This window comes from Hylobates moloch, unplaced genomic scaffold, assembly GCF_009828535.3.
Source record: "Hylobates moloch isolate HMO894 unplaced genomic scaffold, HMol_V3 SCAFFOLD_3, whole genome shotgun sequence".
Classification (NCBI taxonomy): domain Eukaryota; kingdom Metazoa; phylum Chordata; class Mammalia; order Primates; family Hylobatidae; genus Hylobates; species Hylobates moloch.
In genome coordinates, this window is record NW_026652278.1 from 38421611 (window position 1) to 38438801 (window position 17191).

The window sequence follows — 17191 nt, forward strand, 5'->3', positions numbered from 1 at the left end:
TTCAATAGGTAGATAAGCTTTTATTTTTTAAGATGGTATACAAATAATTTTGTTGCACTCTTTTCATATATTTTGAAAACACGTTTCCCTGTCTCTTCACAGTCTTCATGGTTATTTTCATGCTGCATACTCTTCCCTCTTACGGCCATACCATATTTAGCCACTTTTCTGTTACTGGCTGATTCCAATTTTTTGTCATTATAAATAATGCAGCTATAAATATCTGTATACATATAGCATTTTTCTTTTTAAAAATTATGTCCTTGGAATTGTTGCTCAGAAAGTGGATGACTGGGGCAAAGGGTTGACTGTTTTATAGCTCTTGCTACGTAGAGCCAGACTACAACCGAGGACATTTAACAACGAAGCAACTGAGGACTCAAGTCTCACAGACATTTTGCTAACACATTAGCGCACTATGTCTGTATAGACTATTGTATGGAATAAACATTTATTGACACCTACTATGATTGAGGTCCATGTTAGCAGGGCACTTGGAATGAATGAAAGGCAGTCTCTGCCCTCAGAAGCACAGAAGCTGTGGCTTTTCAACTCTTTTCTCCTTCTAGGACAGAAAATATTCAAGATGCTTACACATCTAGGGACAGATTCAGAATTTGGTGATTCCTGCAAATTCTGCAGGGACTTGAAACACAGTCATGCTTTCTAATCAACAGAATCTTGAACAAAGACAATGTATTTTTGGTGTTCATAAAGCAGGTGGCTGGTTACTGGCTATAACACCATTCCTTTTTCTCAGGTTCAGGAAAGAATATCAGGATGCAAGAGGTTGAGAGGGATGTATAATCATATAACTCCACTTTGATTTCCTTTTTTTTTTTTTAGACTGAGTTTCGCTCTTGTTGCACAGGCTGGAGTGCAATGGCGCAATCTCGGCTCACCACAACCTCCACCTCCCGGGTTCAAGTGATTCTCCTGCCTCAGCCACCCGAGCAGCTGGGATTACAGGCGTGTGCCACCACGCCTGGCTAATTTTTGGTATTTTCAGTAGAGATGGGTTTCTCTCTGTTGGTCAGGCTGGTCTCGAACTCCAGACCTCAGGTGATCCGCTCGCCTTGGCCTCCCAAAGTGTTGGGATTACGGGTGTGAGCCACCGTGCCCGGCCCTCCACTTTAATTTCTGAAAGCAAACAAACTATTCCCAAACATAGGCATTTGTGCTGTCACACAATTGGACAAGCAAGATAATCTTTTTATGTGTAAATCTGTGCACAGGGCTCCTCAGTAGGTAGGCCAGAATCACAGGGAGACAGAGGTGTATAGTGAACAAACTCATTGAGCATAGGCTCTGTGCCAAGCACTGTGCTGGGGCCTGGGTACCAGGATGAATGGGTGCCAAGAAAACTGGGAAGAAACTGGGCCCAGAGAGGGTAAGTGGTCCTGAGGATGGCCAATGTGTTACATACATTAAATACTATGTGCCAGGCACTATTCTAGGCACTGGGGCACAGCAGTGATCTAAACAGATAAAAACCCCTGTCCTTATGGAATTAATGCCTAAGAGTGGGGGTGGAACAAAAAAATATGCAAAATATAGAGAATGCCAGATGGTGATACATACAAAGGAAAAAAATAAGGCAAGGGAAGGTAATAGAGCATTCTCGAGAGGATATCTTAAATGATGCTCAGAGATGACCTCAGAAAATGACATTTGCATTTTTTTTATTTTTTAGTTTTTTGAGATAGGGTCTCACTCTGTCACCCAGGCTGGAGTACAGTTGCACGACCACAGCTCACTGCAGCCTTGACCTCTCCGGCTCAAGCCATCCTCCCACCTCAGTCTCCCCAGCAGCTGGGACAGGTGTGCGCCACCAAACCCGGCTAATTTTTATTTTTTTAAATTTTTTTGTAGAGACAGGGTCTTGCCATGTTGCTGGGGCTGGTCTAGAATTCCTGGGCTCAACTGATCCTCCTGCCTCAGCCTCCCAAAGTGCCGGGATTCCAGGCATGAGCCACGTGTCCGGCCCCTAGAAAATGACATGTGAACACAGAGAGTGGTGGGGATGTCTGGGAGAAGGGCATTGCAGACAGGGCCCTGAGGCAAGGCTCTGAGTTAGGAGCAAGGAGCACAGCCTGGCAGAGTGGGGGGCAGGTGAGGAAAGGGCAGGAGGAGTTGAGGTCAGAGAGGGAGTTGAGGCCATTCTAGGGGTGGCCCTGTAGGCATTGAAAGGATCTGGGTTTTTAACCAGGGTGAGGTGGGGACGCCATGGACAGCATGAGACATGGTCTGGTCCGACGTGGAGAATGCACTCCACTGGGAGGGCGTCAGGGAGCCTGGCTAGGAAGCTGGTGGGAGGCTGGGAATCCAGGTCCCCAGACTCAGCTCTTTTTTTGCACTTACTTGGCCCTTGGCCCGCCCCAAACTTGAGGTTTGAACTGTTGGGGTCAGAACCTACCACGAACTCCAGCCTGGAGGAAAGATTTCTAGGAAGGTCTTGAAGTTCAGTTATAACCTGTGCGATGGTCTCATTAGCATTATAAAAGTTCCAGGATGGGGTTCTGTAGCACTGGGCCCGGGCAGTGGTCCAGATGCTGACTAGTGGTGTAGCCTCGGGCAAGTCGTCTCACCTACTGAGCAGACTCAGTTACTTCATCTGTAAAATGGGACTAAACGTCCCGATTGCCTCAGCATCAAATGAGATCATTCGAAAGCACCTTTTAAACATCATTACCGATTACAAAAAGCAAATGGGAAGTCGGAGCTGACCTCAGAGGGCTGACTTGGCACAGCACTTCAAATTTCTCATTTTACAAAGCACGAGGCGCGAGTTTGTCTCGCTGTCGGGACCTGCTTCCCTCTCACCTAGCACCCGCCCCGGGCCCGAGAGCCGCCTTGCGGCCGTGCGTACAGGAGGGAGGGAGGCGGTGTGGGGTCCCGGGCAGAGTTGCTGAGAGCCACGACCCCGCATCTGACTCGCGCTCTCTCGGCGGGACTCCGGGCCGGGGCCCCTAGGCCGGCGCGCAGGGCGGGGAGCGGCTGCGGGCGGGAGAACGGGCGGGGCGGCGGGCTGCGACGCGGCCTGGGCGGAGCCGCCCCCGCCCTGGCCCTCGCGGTTGCCCTGCCCCCGCCAGCCCCAGGCTCCCCGGGCCCGCGCCGCGCCGCTCTTTCTCCGACAGCCGCCGGGGGTGCCCTGCAAGCTGTGCCGCGCGTCCTGCCCGTCTGTCCCCGCGGGTCGTCGCCCGCCACAGCCGCGCCATGACCACCCAGCAGATAGTCCTCCAGGGCCCGGGGCCGTGGGGCTTCCGCCTCGTGGGCGGCAAGGACTTCGAGCAGCCTCTCGCCATTTCCCGGGTAAGAGCAGCTGGGACGTGCGTGGAAGCGGGGCGCTATGGGAGGTGATGTGCGGGGACTGGGGCCCCGCGGGCGCGGTCGGGGACGGAGTCGGGACCGCAGCCGGGCGCGTCCAGGTGCGCTGTGAGTTGAGCGCTCTCCGCGCGCCCGGGCCCCGCCGCTCCCCGCCGCTCCCCGCCGCCGCTTCGCGGAGGCTGCGCTCCCGGGCTGGCCGGCCCGCTGCGGGCGCGCTTCGTGTCCGCCAGAAAAAAAGAAGGCAGTTTTCGTTCTTTGGCCCCGGAAGCGCGGCGGGGCGGGTGTTAGTTCTTTGTCAACCAGCGAGGGGACGAGGGTCCCCGCAGATCCCGCGCGCTGGGAGATGGCACTTCTCCCTTCTTCCCAAATCGCTGTGCAGCCGAACGCAACAGGAAAGACCTGGAAAGTGAGGTGGGGTGGGTGGGAAGTTTACTGGGGTGGGGGTAAGTGGGATTAACCTAAAAAAAAACCGAAACACGCCCTTTGGACTTGACCCACGGCCGAGGCTCGCCCCTCGAATGCCTTTTGGAGAATGTGCTGGATTCGGGAAATAAACACAACAAACAAACTCAAACCCTCTTGGTTATTCTTCTCCCCTCTGCAGAACGTGGCCCTGCGGTCATTCTTCTAGCATTCCCAGATTATCTCTTTCCCCTCCCGGCACCAGCCCTTTTTTCTCAGGGCATGAGTAGATACTGGGATGGGGTTTCCACCTGGGGTGGGGTGGTGGTGCTTGAAATCTTAGAAGGGCTTCGGATCTTTAAAAGGACTCACGTTGAATCAGGGGCCACCAGAACCATTGCCCCCCTAATAAAGCGAAACCCCCAGGGAGACCCAGACTCAGCGTTCAGAGGTCTGGGCTTTGGCCATTTAATCTGGCCAAACACAGGTTGATGTCCCACTGAGAGATACCACGTTCAGTGCTTGGGCACCAAGAAGAGACTCAATAAGTACCTCGAATGAGGAAAGGGAGAAAAAGAAGTCCCCTTTCTCCCCACCCATGGCCACTCCTTGCCTGTAGGCGGCACATTCCATTCTTGGGCCTATCTGCCTGCTGAAGCTGCCCTTCAGCTTGTCTCCCAGACCTTCTAAACATCCTTCTTTTTACTTGGGGTTGGGGGAAGGGTGGAGAAGAAAGGGAATGATCCTTATGGATCCTTTTGACTCAAGCCCCTGCCTCCAGCAGCTGAAGGAGTTTGGTGGGAGGTGCAGGAGAAGAATTGGTGGCCTCCTCTTGACTTGTCTGCCAGCCACAGTCCTACCCATGCTTCTTTCCGGGTTGGCCTGGCCCAGTGAGGAGGTCTTCTCTATCTCACCCCCATGAAAGAGTAGGCGGGCCAGTTTTTGGGCCTTATCTTCCACCTGTTTGCCTCGTCCCACAGAGACCTCTGATTATTCTCAAAGGTACACACTGCCTTTCCAGCCACCAGCCTAATTCCTCAAGCGCAGGAACTGTGCCTTCCCCAAAATCGCCCCCAAGCTTGGTGCAGACCTGTACCTGGCCGGGCTGGGTAAATCCTTGCAGGCTTATTAAGAAATGCTTGTCCAGGGAGGACATTGTGTCTGCACATTTCAACTCGCTTACCTCATAGTCCATTTGTCCCTGTTCTTTGTGTCTATAATTAACCTGTCAGCCCTCTCCACTTCTGAGATTTATATATGACATGAAGCCCTTTTTTAAGTAGTGGAGGATGTATTGGCAATCTGTTAAAAGGGCAGTTACTGCCTTTCACTTTAGCTGCTTTTAAAAGTCTTAATGCATGAGTGAATGATGGAATGGCGTGGAAAACACCACACTGTAAATTCATTGGTTTTTACCTTCATATATTCACTTATTTATTTATGGCGTGTGCACGTGTTTAATGAGCATGTATCATATTCCAGAAACTGTGCAAACGCCTCAGAAATGAGAGGGCACAGCTCCATTCTCAAGGTGTTCATGGTCTAGTGAGGGAAGCTAATCTTTATAATGCCCTTGGCAGGTGCTTTAATTGAAAAGTGAAAGTGACTCAGAAGAGGTAACATTTTCATGCTGACAGTAGTTTATTTGTTTCTCTTCAGCTCCTTATTAATACATGGAAAAATTGTGAGCCTGTTCACCTCATGAGAATGGGAAAGTCATTGTCGTAAAGGGACCCTGGGGTGGCCATCTGAGATCTGGTGCTGGTCCAGTGTCTTCTTGCTTGAGCTGTACCTGGGGTGAATCTTCCACTGTCTGAGGCTATTTAAAAAAAAAAAAAAAAAACCTCTGCAGTGGGGATAGCACCAGCCCTTGGCTGTAAGTTAAGGTATGTGAGAGTGCTCCGTAAATAGTGATAGTGAGGAAATGTGAGCATTGACAAAGAGCTGTACACACTTTCTGATTGGTAGGTATGCTACATTATTTATCATCCTGGGCAGTTTGCTGGTACGGTTTTGTATATGATAGGCTTTGAGTCTCCACACCAAAGCAAACCATAAAATTAGGCTGGGAGAGGAGTGCCTTTTATTTAAATAACCATGTTTGCTTTCTCTTGCATGAATTATTGTGGTATTGGCTCCAGTCTTTTGCTCAACTGCTAAAGCTTCTTAATATAATGCTAATCTTATGTATTTGCATTTTTTTTATTTTTTAACTTGTTTTTTATTGTGGAATAAAAAATCATAAAATACAAATGCACAGCAAATGATTGTAAAGCAAGCATCTGTATAATCACTACCCAAGTCAAGAAATAGAATACTGCAGCACCCAAAAGTGCCCTAAATGTAACGCTATCCTGACCTATGGTAATCCCTTCCTTGCTTTTCTTCATAGTTTTACCACCTAAATTAGGTATCCAAAATACCATAGCTTAATTTTGTCTGTTTCTGAACAGACTCATACAGAACACGTGTGTGTGTGTGTGTGAACAGTTTCTTTAGCTCCTTAATGTTTTCATCTAGTATCGTGATCAACTTCAAATTTCAACCCAGATTTCCAACTTTAAGTGGACATAGGCTAGCTTTCTACTTTTACTCCCATTCTCGTTTAGTGCTCTTGCCTTGTGTTCCCTGATGATCCAGCCACACATTTGCCACTGTTCTCTGATATTTTTTTCTGTCAGTTCCTGCTTCAAATCAACACTTGCCCATTTCCTTGAGGTATTTTTTTAATTAAAAAAATTTTCCATGTTAATTTCTCATTCCCTCTAGTTACTTTCAAGGGAAGCCTTTAGAGAAATACCCGGGCCGACGTTGCAACTCAGTTTATGTTGACTGTTTTTCTCTCCCAGCAACTGATAAAAGACAGGAAAGGGGCTGGGTGCGGTGGCTCACGCTTGTAATCCCAGCACTTTGGGAGGCCGAGGCGGGCGGATCACGAGGTCAGGAGATCGAGACCTCAGTGAAACCCCGTCTCTACTAAAAATACAAAAAAAATTAGCGGGGCGTGGTGGCGGGCGCCTGTAGTCCCAGCTACTCGGAGAGGCCGAGGCAGGAGAATGGCGTGAACCCGGGAGGCGGAGCTTGCAGTGAGCCGAGATTGCGCCACTGCACTCCAGCCTGGGCGACAGAGCGAGACTCCGTCTCAAAAAAAAAAAAAAAAAAACAGGAAAGGGTGAGGCCAAGATCAAGGGATGCCCTTAGTTGGAGGAGTTGCTCATTTGTCTCTGGAGTCCTGGGGAACCCTTTGCTAAGAGCTGGGCGGTTTTGTGGCAAATGCTTATGCCTTTTCTCAAGTATCCCAGGGGATGCTTAATAATGGATACTGTGGCCAGAGGGTCATTTCTGATTTTTAAGAGTGGTATTTCCGGATTCAGATAGATTTTACATCATGTCCTAAAGATTGAAAGAGAAGGGTTTGTCTGTCAGATTATGAAAAGCAGGAAATGTCCAAAAAGGGTCATTATGTTTTAATGGCCATTATGCTGCATGCCCTTGGTCTGTGAAATTGATACCTGGGAAATATTAGTGACTTCAGCTGCTCACAGCTGACTTAAGGAGAGAGGGGGAAGACGTGAAAGAGAATGACGTGTAAGTGAATGGCTGAGCCCATACTACATTACCACCCTCTGACCAGATACTCTCCCCTCCCCAAACTCCTGATGCCAACCTTGCTGGTTTGTTTGAGGAGGCAAGAGGGAAGAACAATGGCTTTAGGGTATTGCAGCCAGGTAGATGACTGAGAGGAGAGTGTCATCTAGCCATCTGGGTCATATTCTCCTAGGCTGACCAGGACTCAGAAAAGCACCAAGGAATTGCTGTGTACTGGGATCAGGATAGGACTGGCACATTCTTAGGCCATGCCTTACTCTTGCTCCACAGAGGAGAGGAAAGCTAGCATTCTTTGCCTTTTGCAAATAGGAAAGCTCAGGTGCTCACAGGTTAGGTAATTTGTTTGAATTTACATAATTTCTCACTAGCTGACTTACTACTCAGCTTCCTTGTAAAGGATAGGGTAGAGACTGGAGCAAAAGTGGTTGTGTCAGAAAACTAACTTTTAAAGGATTATTTCTCTTCCAGTAGGTCTCAGAGGAAAGCCTGGGGGAAGCTTCCAGGACTTTAATTGAGGGCCTGGTACAATGTCCAGGGCAGGGACTCAACTGAGCTCTAGTCCGGGGCACCTCGGTGGGTGATCCTGGGAAAATCATGTCTTCTCCTGGGTTCAGTTCCCTGTAAAGATAAAATAAAATAATATTCCGTGTAAAGATAAAATAATAAGCAAGCAAACCCAGAAGTTTTCATATCCTTTGAATATGAGAGCTACTTTTTTTTTTTTTTTTGAGACAGGGTGTCGCTGTGTTGCCCAGGCTAGAGTTCAGTGGCATGATCTTGGCTCACTGCAACCTGCACCTCCTGGGTTTAAGAGATTCTTGTGCCTCAGCCTCCTGAGTAGCTGGGATCACAGGCGTGAGCCACCACGCATGGCTAATTTTTGTATTTTTAGTAGAGATGGGGTTTCGCCATGTTGGCCAGGCTGGTCTCAAACTCCTGGCCTCAAGTGACCTGCCCACCTTAGCCTCCCAAAGTGCTGGGATTACAGGCATGAGCCAAGAGCCCACTTTTTTATTGTTAGAGTGTCCTAGTCTCTCATGACATTAGTTGTACCTTCAATCATAAGTTGATTTAGAAAACACTATGAATTCAGGAATGTTTCAGATGTATTTGTCTTCTGTTAATCACAGCAGCATCCATTTACATTTGAAAGATTTGTGTGAGAAATATTTATTTGATCTGCCTGCAATAATAACCATAGTTAAAACATATATAGGACTTTTAATATGCCAGGCACCATTCTAAGACCATAATATATTCAGTGATCTTCACAAGTATTTTGTGAGGTAGGATTAAGATCCCCATTTTACAGATGAGGGAACTGAGGCATGGAGACATTAAGTACAGTGCCTGCATCATATAGCAGTGAGTGGTAGAGCTGGAGTTTGGCTAGGAAGTCCGGCTTCCAAGCCTGTAGTCTTAATCTCTGTGCCATAGTAATATATTAATAGCAGCTAACATTTTTCGAGTGCCTGCTCTGTGCTAAGCATGCACTTACATTATCTTCTTCTGTATTCCCCACAACCCATGACAGAGGGACACAGAACACAAAGTCAGACAATTGCAGAGCTGGGAAGTGAAGCCAGGCAGACTCACTTCCAGGTCAGCTTTAACCACTGTATTCTGCCTCCTAATAAGCCATAACTGTCAATATTTCATTGCTAATGGTGTTGACCCAGCACACAGCTCTGAAAAGTGCTAAGGGTGGTGCAGGCTTCAACATGAGGGATAAGACACTCCTGGGCTCCACACCCTGGAGCCTCTCATTCCCCTGAGGTTGGTTGCGGTGGCTCTCCAGTTGCCTTGTGGCCTCAGCTCAGGGCACCTCAGAAAGCAGCACCTCCCTTCCCTGTCCCTCCTGAAAAACTGGAAGTCATGGCCCCACCTGGGAGAATTTACAGTCCAGTTACGAGGTTCCATGACCACTTGGACAGTGAAGAACAGAAGAGCAGAGGAGTGGAAGGACTGGCTAGAGAAAGACCTGCTTGTGGGGGATAGGAGGGCATTTGGGAATGGTTCTTGTGGTAGATGAAGATAACCAGGCAGTGAACAGTTCCACCTTGTGGTAGCCAAGCTAAGTCCAAAACCGAATATACCCATGAAACCTAAGACAAAAAAGGTAATTCCTGTATGGCTGTTAGCACCCTGTGTGATTATTGATACTCTTGTTAGCCACATCCTGGACAAATTGGGCTGCTTATCCGTGGCCGAGTTCTGTGGTGCACTTTCCCATATGTAGTACACTGTCTCCTTGGTAAATGCCATAAATACTAAAAATGATTTTCTGAAGAACACAGTGGTCTTGTAGGAGGCCAGATTCCTGACTGAACACTCAGGGACTAATTTTTATAGACATGACCATTCATATCAAGTAAGACAATAAGAACATAGATAGGACCTAGTTTAGATAAAGATATTGAAAATGCATGCAGAGGCTGGGCTCGGTGGCTCACGCCTGTAATCCCAGCACTTTGAGAGGCCAAGGTGGGTGAATCACCTGAGGTCAGGAGTTTGAGGCCAGCCTGGCCAACATGGTGAAACCCTGTCTCTACTAAAAATTCAAAAATTAGCCGGGCGTGGTGGCAGGCACCTGTAGTCCCAGCTACTCAAGAGGCTGAGGCAGGAGAATTGCTCGAACTTGGGAGGCAGAGGTTGCAGTGAGCTGAAATCACGCCACTGCACTCCAGCCTGGGCAACAACAGCGAAACTCCGTCTAAAAAAAAAAAAAAAAAAATGCATACAGATAGATTAAATGTGGTTGATGCAGCAAATAGTTTGCACCCATTTCTTTAAAAAAATATAAAAAATACTTATGCTTCTGAAGCTGAGCATACCCATACCATATAACCCAACAGTTCTCCTGGTTAAATAGTCAATAGAAACTGGGTCCACATGAGTGCTAAAGGACAAGTTTGAGAATTTTCCAAACAACACTATTCATAATAGCCCCAAATTTGAAACAATTCACATGTCTAACAGCAATAGAATAGATAAGTAGTGGGTATAATTATATGATGTAAAACATCACAGCAACAAGAATGAAGAAATTACAACTATGCACAGTGACATGGAGGAGACACACACACACACACACACACACACACACACACACACACACTGAGAGAAAAAGGCCATACCTAAGAGTAAAGAGTAAATACTGTGTAATTCCAGTTACATAAAATTAGACAGAATTAATCTACAATGTTAGCAGTCAGGATCATGGCAGACCTTTGCCAGAAGGTCAGTGACGGAAAGCGGGCACAGGGAGGTTTAGCAGTTCAGGTAATGTTCTATTTCTTTATCTCATGCTGTTTCCTTGGGTGTGCTCTGCATGTGAGAATTCAATCAGCTGTGTAATTACCATTTGTGCTGTATACATGTCGTCCTTCAGTAAAGGTTACATAGAAGCCCACGTAATTATTTAAAAGATTGGACAATATAAACCTACAGAAAGCATAAGGTAAAAGGCTTCCCCAGTCTTACTTTACAGAGGTAAACACAGTGAACAGCTGGCTGCAAACCTTTCCAGACTTTTTCCATACACGTAGCATTTCTAAAACCAAATTACTATATCTCAGTGAACTATTTGGACTTCATTGCTTTGTGCTTTCTGCCTTATTTTTACTGTAACAAATCAAGAATTAAAGACATCTTAATGTCAAGGGAAAAATACATTTTTGATATCTGCTAGATCTAGTTCAAACCTTATCTTGTCCATTTACTAGCTTGTATGTTCTTGGACAGGTTAACCCCTGAAAATTCAGTGTCCTCATTTGCAATGTGGGAATAATAGCACTTGTCTTCAAAGGTTGTGGTGAGGATTAAGATGATATATAGAGAGAGCCTAGTGGTACTATTAAACAAATATTAATGGTAGCTACTATATATTGAGTGTTAATTACATGCCAGGCATTGTTCTGAACTCTTTACAAATGCAGTCTCATTTAACCCTTCCAACAACCTGATGAGGTTGATGCATTATAAATTTCATTTGATAAATGAAGATACTGAGTCAGAGTAATTCCCTCAAGGTTTAGTAAGTGTTTCGGCTTTGGGTTATGGATGGTAGCTGTTGGAGCTATTTAAAAGCACATAGGGTTCATAGGAGCTTGTTTGGAAACTTTTGAGGAACTCGATGACTTCTTGACGGAGTCTCGCTCTGTTGCCTGGGCTGGAGTGCAGTGGCATGATCTCAGCTCATTGCAACCTCCACCTCCTGGGTTCAAGTGATCCTCCCACCTCAGCCCCCCAAGTAGCTGGGATTACAAGCATGCGCCATTACACCTGGCTAATTTTTGTATTTTTAGTAGAGATGGGGTTTCACCATGTTGGTGAACAGGCTGGCCTTGAACTCCTGACTTCAAGTGATCTGCCCATCTCGGCCTTCCAAAGTGCTGGGATTACCGGCATGAGCCACCATGCCTGGCCTCAATGACTTCTTAAGAATTTAGTCAGGGTGTTCTATTTGGCTACCTGTTTTATTATATTCCTATCTGAGAAATGGTGGTCAGTCTTTCAGACTGAGAGAGCAGCACGTCTCTTTGAACTGTCACCCCTTAGCACTAATAACTTCTTTTTGCACCATGCACAGTGTGAAGCCGGATTAAGATGCAACTTATCTACAAGCACCTACCCTATTTTATTGCCTCATTTCCCTGAGAAAATGGTTATAGACTAACCAAGAACATTTTAAAACAGTGTTATGTTTTCAGGTCGCCCTGTATAAGTGCATACAGCTTCTGCAGCCATAATGTGGCTGTGAAGTCTGTGCCACAGCCTCAGCCCACAAACATACTGAGTCAGAAGATTCTGACTAAAGAGAGTTCAAATTCCACATCTAAATGGCATCCTACAGAGCTGGGTCCTGCTTTATCCCCAGTTTAGAATCTGTTAAAATTTGTACCCAAATACTTTGACACAACTATTAAATCAGTGGAGATTATGCTTAAAGGCATGTAACATTGAGATTGAACTTGAATCTCACATTTCTTTATCCCAGTTGTATATAATTATTACTATCATTATTTAGGCTGTCTCTTTCACTTACTTGCAGGCTTGTCTTTCACTTCCTTACGTATTTACAATATTTAAAACACAAGAACACACATAAGATTTAACAAAAAATTGGAACATGGAAGAGGAAAGAGAGAGAAGTGCCAGGAACTTTAAATCAGTTGGTTCTGTAATTGCACACTACATTTAGCTGTGAGTTTTCTGGCCAAGGGAAAATAGGACCCACGTCGAATTATTTAGATACCTTGTTTGGAGTTATTATACTTCTACTGGTTGGACGCAGTGGCTCATGCCTGTGAAACTAGCACTTTGGAAGGCCGAGGTGTGAGGATTGCTTGAGGCCAGGAGTTCAAGACCACCCTGGCCAACACAGTGAGACCCCATCTCTATTTAAAAAAAAACAACAAAATTACTTATGCAATGCTCCATTTGCATAGCATTTTCGGGGGTGTTAACCAACATTACAGGGGCTGTATTTTTTTGTTTGTTTTTTGTTTGAGACAGCATCCTGCTCTGTTGCCCAAGCTGGAGTGTGGTGGTGCTATTATAGCTAACTGCAGCCTCGACCTCCTCCCAGCTTAAGCGATCCTTCCACCTCAGTCTCCTCGAGTAGCTGGGACTACATGCCTGGCTAATTTTTAATTTATTGTTCAGACAGGGTCCCACTATGTTGCCCGGGCTAGTTTCAAGCTCCTGGGTTTAAGCAATCTTCCTGCTGTGGCCTCCCAAAGTGCTGGGATTATAGGCATGAGCCACCCCTGCCTGGCCTATTTTTTTTTTTTTTAAGTCTGTTTTGGTAAGAGATAGAGAAATACTATTCTAACGGATATTCCTTTCAAGGGCTTTCTATGTATTTTATAGGAGTATAAGTTCTGCCCTTGAAGGTGTTTCTGGAGGAGCTGAGATTTTAGGGTCTAATTACTTTTTGTCTACCTGATGACTTTAACTTCATTCAGGGAGAGAGTTTAAGGGGAAAAGATAGTCATAGTCATCATCTCTCTTGGTGTTTCCAAACCTGATGAGCATTAACATTTTCTGGGAAGCTTTAAAAAGGTATGGGTTCTTGGGTTTCACTGTATAGGCTGTCTTTGGTGGATCTGAGATGGGGTGTGGAGCTCTATCTATATTTTTAATCTCTGCCCCCATGGGATCTGACGACCAACCTGTTTGAAAACCATTGCCTCATCCTTGCAAATATCACAGTTGGCTGAGTATTGGTGAATGGGGTTGATTTCTGGCCTGAGGTTTAGATGCCAACTCCAAGGGGCAAGGTTAACAATGTCCCATAAAGAGTCAGGAAATTGGCCTGTAGTCCTGTCCACAAATAAACCTTCTGAATAGACACGGTTTTTCCCTCAAGAAAAAGAAAAAAATAAAACAAAGCAAAAACCTCTGCCTTAGAACCATTTAAACCATTCGACAAATATTTGGTTAAAACCCCCACCTCTGTCAAAAAGGCAACAGTGCTGTTTATCATCTAGGCTAGAATACTTCTGAGAATGAAATGGGGTGGTCTTGATAGTTAAGCTGTTTTGGGCAAATCAGGGCATTTGGTAATCCTAGTCATAAAGTATTTCTACGTATAATCATGCTTTCCATAACTTTTAAACTGAGCCAGTGGTCACAAACTCATTTGTATCAAGGGGTTAGGAGGCAACACAAGAGTTTTTAAATTTTTTTTTTCGGAGATGGAATCTCGCTCTGTTGCCCAGGCTGGAGTGCAGTGGGGTGATCTTGGCTCATTGCAACCTCTGCCTCCCCGATTCAAGTGATTCTCCTGCCTCAGCCTCCTGAGTAGCTGGGATTACAGGCATCTGCCACTACCTGGCTAATTTTTTTGTATTTTTAGTAGAGACGGGGTTTTGCCATGTTGGCCAGGCTGGTCTTGAACTCCTGACCTCTAGTGATCCACCCGTCCTGGCCTCCCAAAGAGCTGAGATTACAGGTGTGAGCCACCATGAATTTGTTTTTTTAAAAAGAAAATTTACTAAAAAGGACTAATATGCTCATACTTACTCATTTTTGTTAAATTCTGTATGTTATATATGTAAAAGAACATTTAAAAAATTGCAACTTTTAAGAAGCTGGCATTGGGTTTATGTTGCCTAGAATTGAAGCATATGGCCTGTTTGCAGCAGGAAGTTGCCTGGTAAATAATATTTTTCCTCATTGCTGAATCCCATTGGGCCCCCAGTGGGATCTCTGCTATCTTTTCTTTCTTTGCTCACCAAAACTGTTTCTTTGCCTATGAGAATTAAATAAGAATGTTGCTTGGCTTGTTTGAGAATCACATTTTCTTGCTGCATTCATTTCTGCTTTAGTAATTTTACAGAAGGCAAATTATAATCCCTAGTCCAAACCATTTGTAGCACAGGGACAACGTTTTGCTCCCCTGAGTAATCACAGTAAACTCTGACTCAGCCCAGTGTGTAGCATGCAGAGCTCAGCGTGTTGGTTGAATCAACAAATGTTGATGGACCAGACCTCCAAAATGATTTTCCCTAAAAACTGGCACCCTTTAAGGCATTGGAGAGGAAAAGCGTTAGAGTTGGCGTTTGAATTGCCTCACCCAGCAAGCTCTGCTCAATTATTTTTTTCCCATACCGTATTAGAAGAGTCAAGAAGGTAGTTATATTGTGGTATAAAGTATAATTATATGTGTATATTAGAATGGGAAAAAATGGCTAGAAACTTATATACCATAATAAATGAGTTTTGAGTAGGTGAGGTAGTCAGAAAATTAATAGCTGCAAGAATGGTCATAAATGGTAACAGGTACTGGGTTTCTGTGGCTGGGGCAGTAGAGCATGGTAGAGCCTGTGGCTAAATGGAGAGCATGTGTCTCATATAGAGGATCAGAGGCTCCTCATTTGGTGCTGATTGTTGCCATTTGGGAATCTAGGCCCAGAATTGCCAGATTTTCTGATTTTTCAAAAGAAGCTGAGAATCTAGGGGTTTGAATGATTTTGTTGATATATAAATATTGGCATGTGATTTAAATGTAAGAAAAAAAACAAGACTGTTGGCTGGGTCCATTTCACAGGCCTAGCTTTCAATCTTGAGCCAGAGTTAAAGGAACCCCATCTGGCTGTCAGTAGAACATGTGATTTTTAAGTAGGACTGCCTTCTGAAAGACCAGTTACTAGGGAAAGCCAGCCACAGAATGGCTGACCTAGAGGCCAAACAGGTGACCCCTTGAATGGATTTGCTTCTTTGAGCTGCTGTTAGAGTATCTGTCAAATGCAGTCACCTTAATCTCAGCAGAGCTAAGGCTCAGTGGTTGTTTCTTGGCAGTTGACTGGGCAGTCAATGTCAGACGCTATGTTTCAATTTCTTTGTTGGTCTCCTAGTCTGTGTTTACATCTACAGCCTCATCCTCTTCTTCTTCCTTCACTTGCTAAATTTCTTTCTTTTCTTTTTTTTTTTTTGAGACTTGGCATGCTCTTTCCTTTTGCTTTTTTCCTTTTGTGGCTTTGCACAGTTTTAAGCAGCACCTCCTCCAGGGAGTGTTCCGTGATTCCACCTTTAGGCTCCTACTGCCTTGTTGGTTCTAGCACAACACTCATCAGCTGTTGTACATGCTTGTCTCCCCCCAGGAGACTGTGAGCTTTTTGATGGCAGGCACCACCATTTTAACAGCTGAGTTCTAGTGCCTTGTGTGGTTCCTGGAATCTACAAACAATAGCTCACATTTCTGGAGCCCTGACAGTGGGGGCTCTGCCTGAATTGCCTAATGTAATCCTCGCAACAGCCTTCTGATGTCAAAACTGTTCTTTTCATCGTTGGTGCATCCTTGTTTACACAGAAGTGAAATATCCTGCCCAAGGACATTTAGCTCACAAACCAGGCAGGACTTGAACCCTGGCCATCTGACTCCAGAAACCACATCTTAATGAACAAGTTACACTGTCTTTCAGAATGTACATAAGGATGTCTGATAAGTGAATGAACAGAGAGAAAGAAGGAACAGGGGAGGGATGAAGTAGAAACATGCCATTATCACTGAGGAGGAGGGTTATCTTTTTATTTGTCATGGGTATGCATCCAGTTCTGTATGATAGTAGTGTCATTTAGGTATGTAGTTATTTAAATGTAAGTTGAAGAAAGTGAGAGAGCTACATCATCATCCTATTTACACCAGTTAGAAGTGCAATTAAACTTCAAAAACCTTCTTATGTGCTCAGGACTGGCAGCAGTGGACAGGTCTTAAAGATGCATTATGAACTTGGAGTAGAGGACATTTGGCCTCTAAGCAAGCAGTGTCTGCCTGGGGTGCTGGTGGGGGCAAAGAGTGAGGGACACAAGAATGAATTGAGCATAAAATGATAGATTGTTCATTAGTGGAAATTGTTGTGCCTAAACCCGTTTACTCTTTTATTTTATTTTATTTTATTTTTAGATATTCTTACTCTGTTGCCCAGGCTGGAGTGCAGTGGTGTGATCTCGGCTCACTGCAACCTCCACCTCCCGGGTTCAAGCAATTGTCCTGTCTCAGCCCCCTGAGTAATTGGGATTACAGGCAGTGTGCATCACCACAGCTGGCTAATTTTTGTATTTTTAGTAGAGATAGGGTTTCACCATGTTGGCCAGGCTGGTCTTGAACTCCTGAGCTCATGTGATCTGCCTGCCATCTGACCTCCCAAAAGTGCTTGGCTTCTGAAAGTGCTGGGATTACAGGCATGAACTACTGTGCCTGTCCCTACTTACGCAGCAAGAGTTGTGTGATCTAGTTGTATGGTCTCTGGGGAAGAAGGCTGGCAATGGCATGTTCATTGAACTAATGGGAGAGAGTATATAATTTTTTTTTCTTTTTCTGAGACAAAGTCTCACTCTATCACCC

General features: G+C 45.3%; 1 protein-coding gene across 1 annotated transcript in view; it reads left to right on the top strand.

Annotated features, from left to right (window-relative positions):
* Positions 1–3074: 3074 nt before the first annotated feature.
* PDLIM1 (PDZ and LIM domain 1) overlaps positions 3075–17191 on the top strand; it is a 55446-nt gene continuing 41329 nt past the window's right edge. The window contains exon 1 of the mRNA XM_032136241.2: positions 3075–3312. Coding sequence (XP_031992132.1) covers positions 3217–3312 — 96 coding nt within the window. The 5' untranslated portion in view covers positions 3075–3216. The remainder of the gene's footprint in view (positions 3313–17191) is intronic.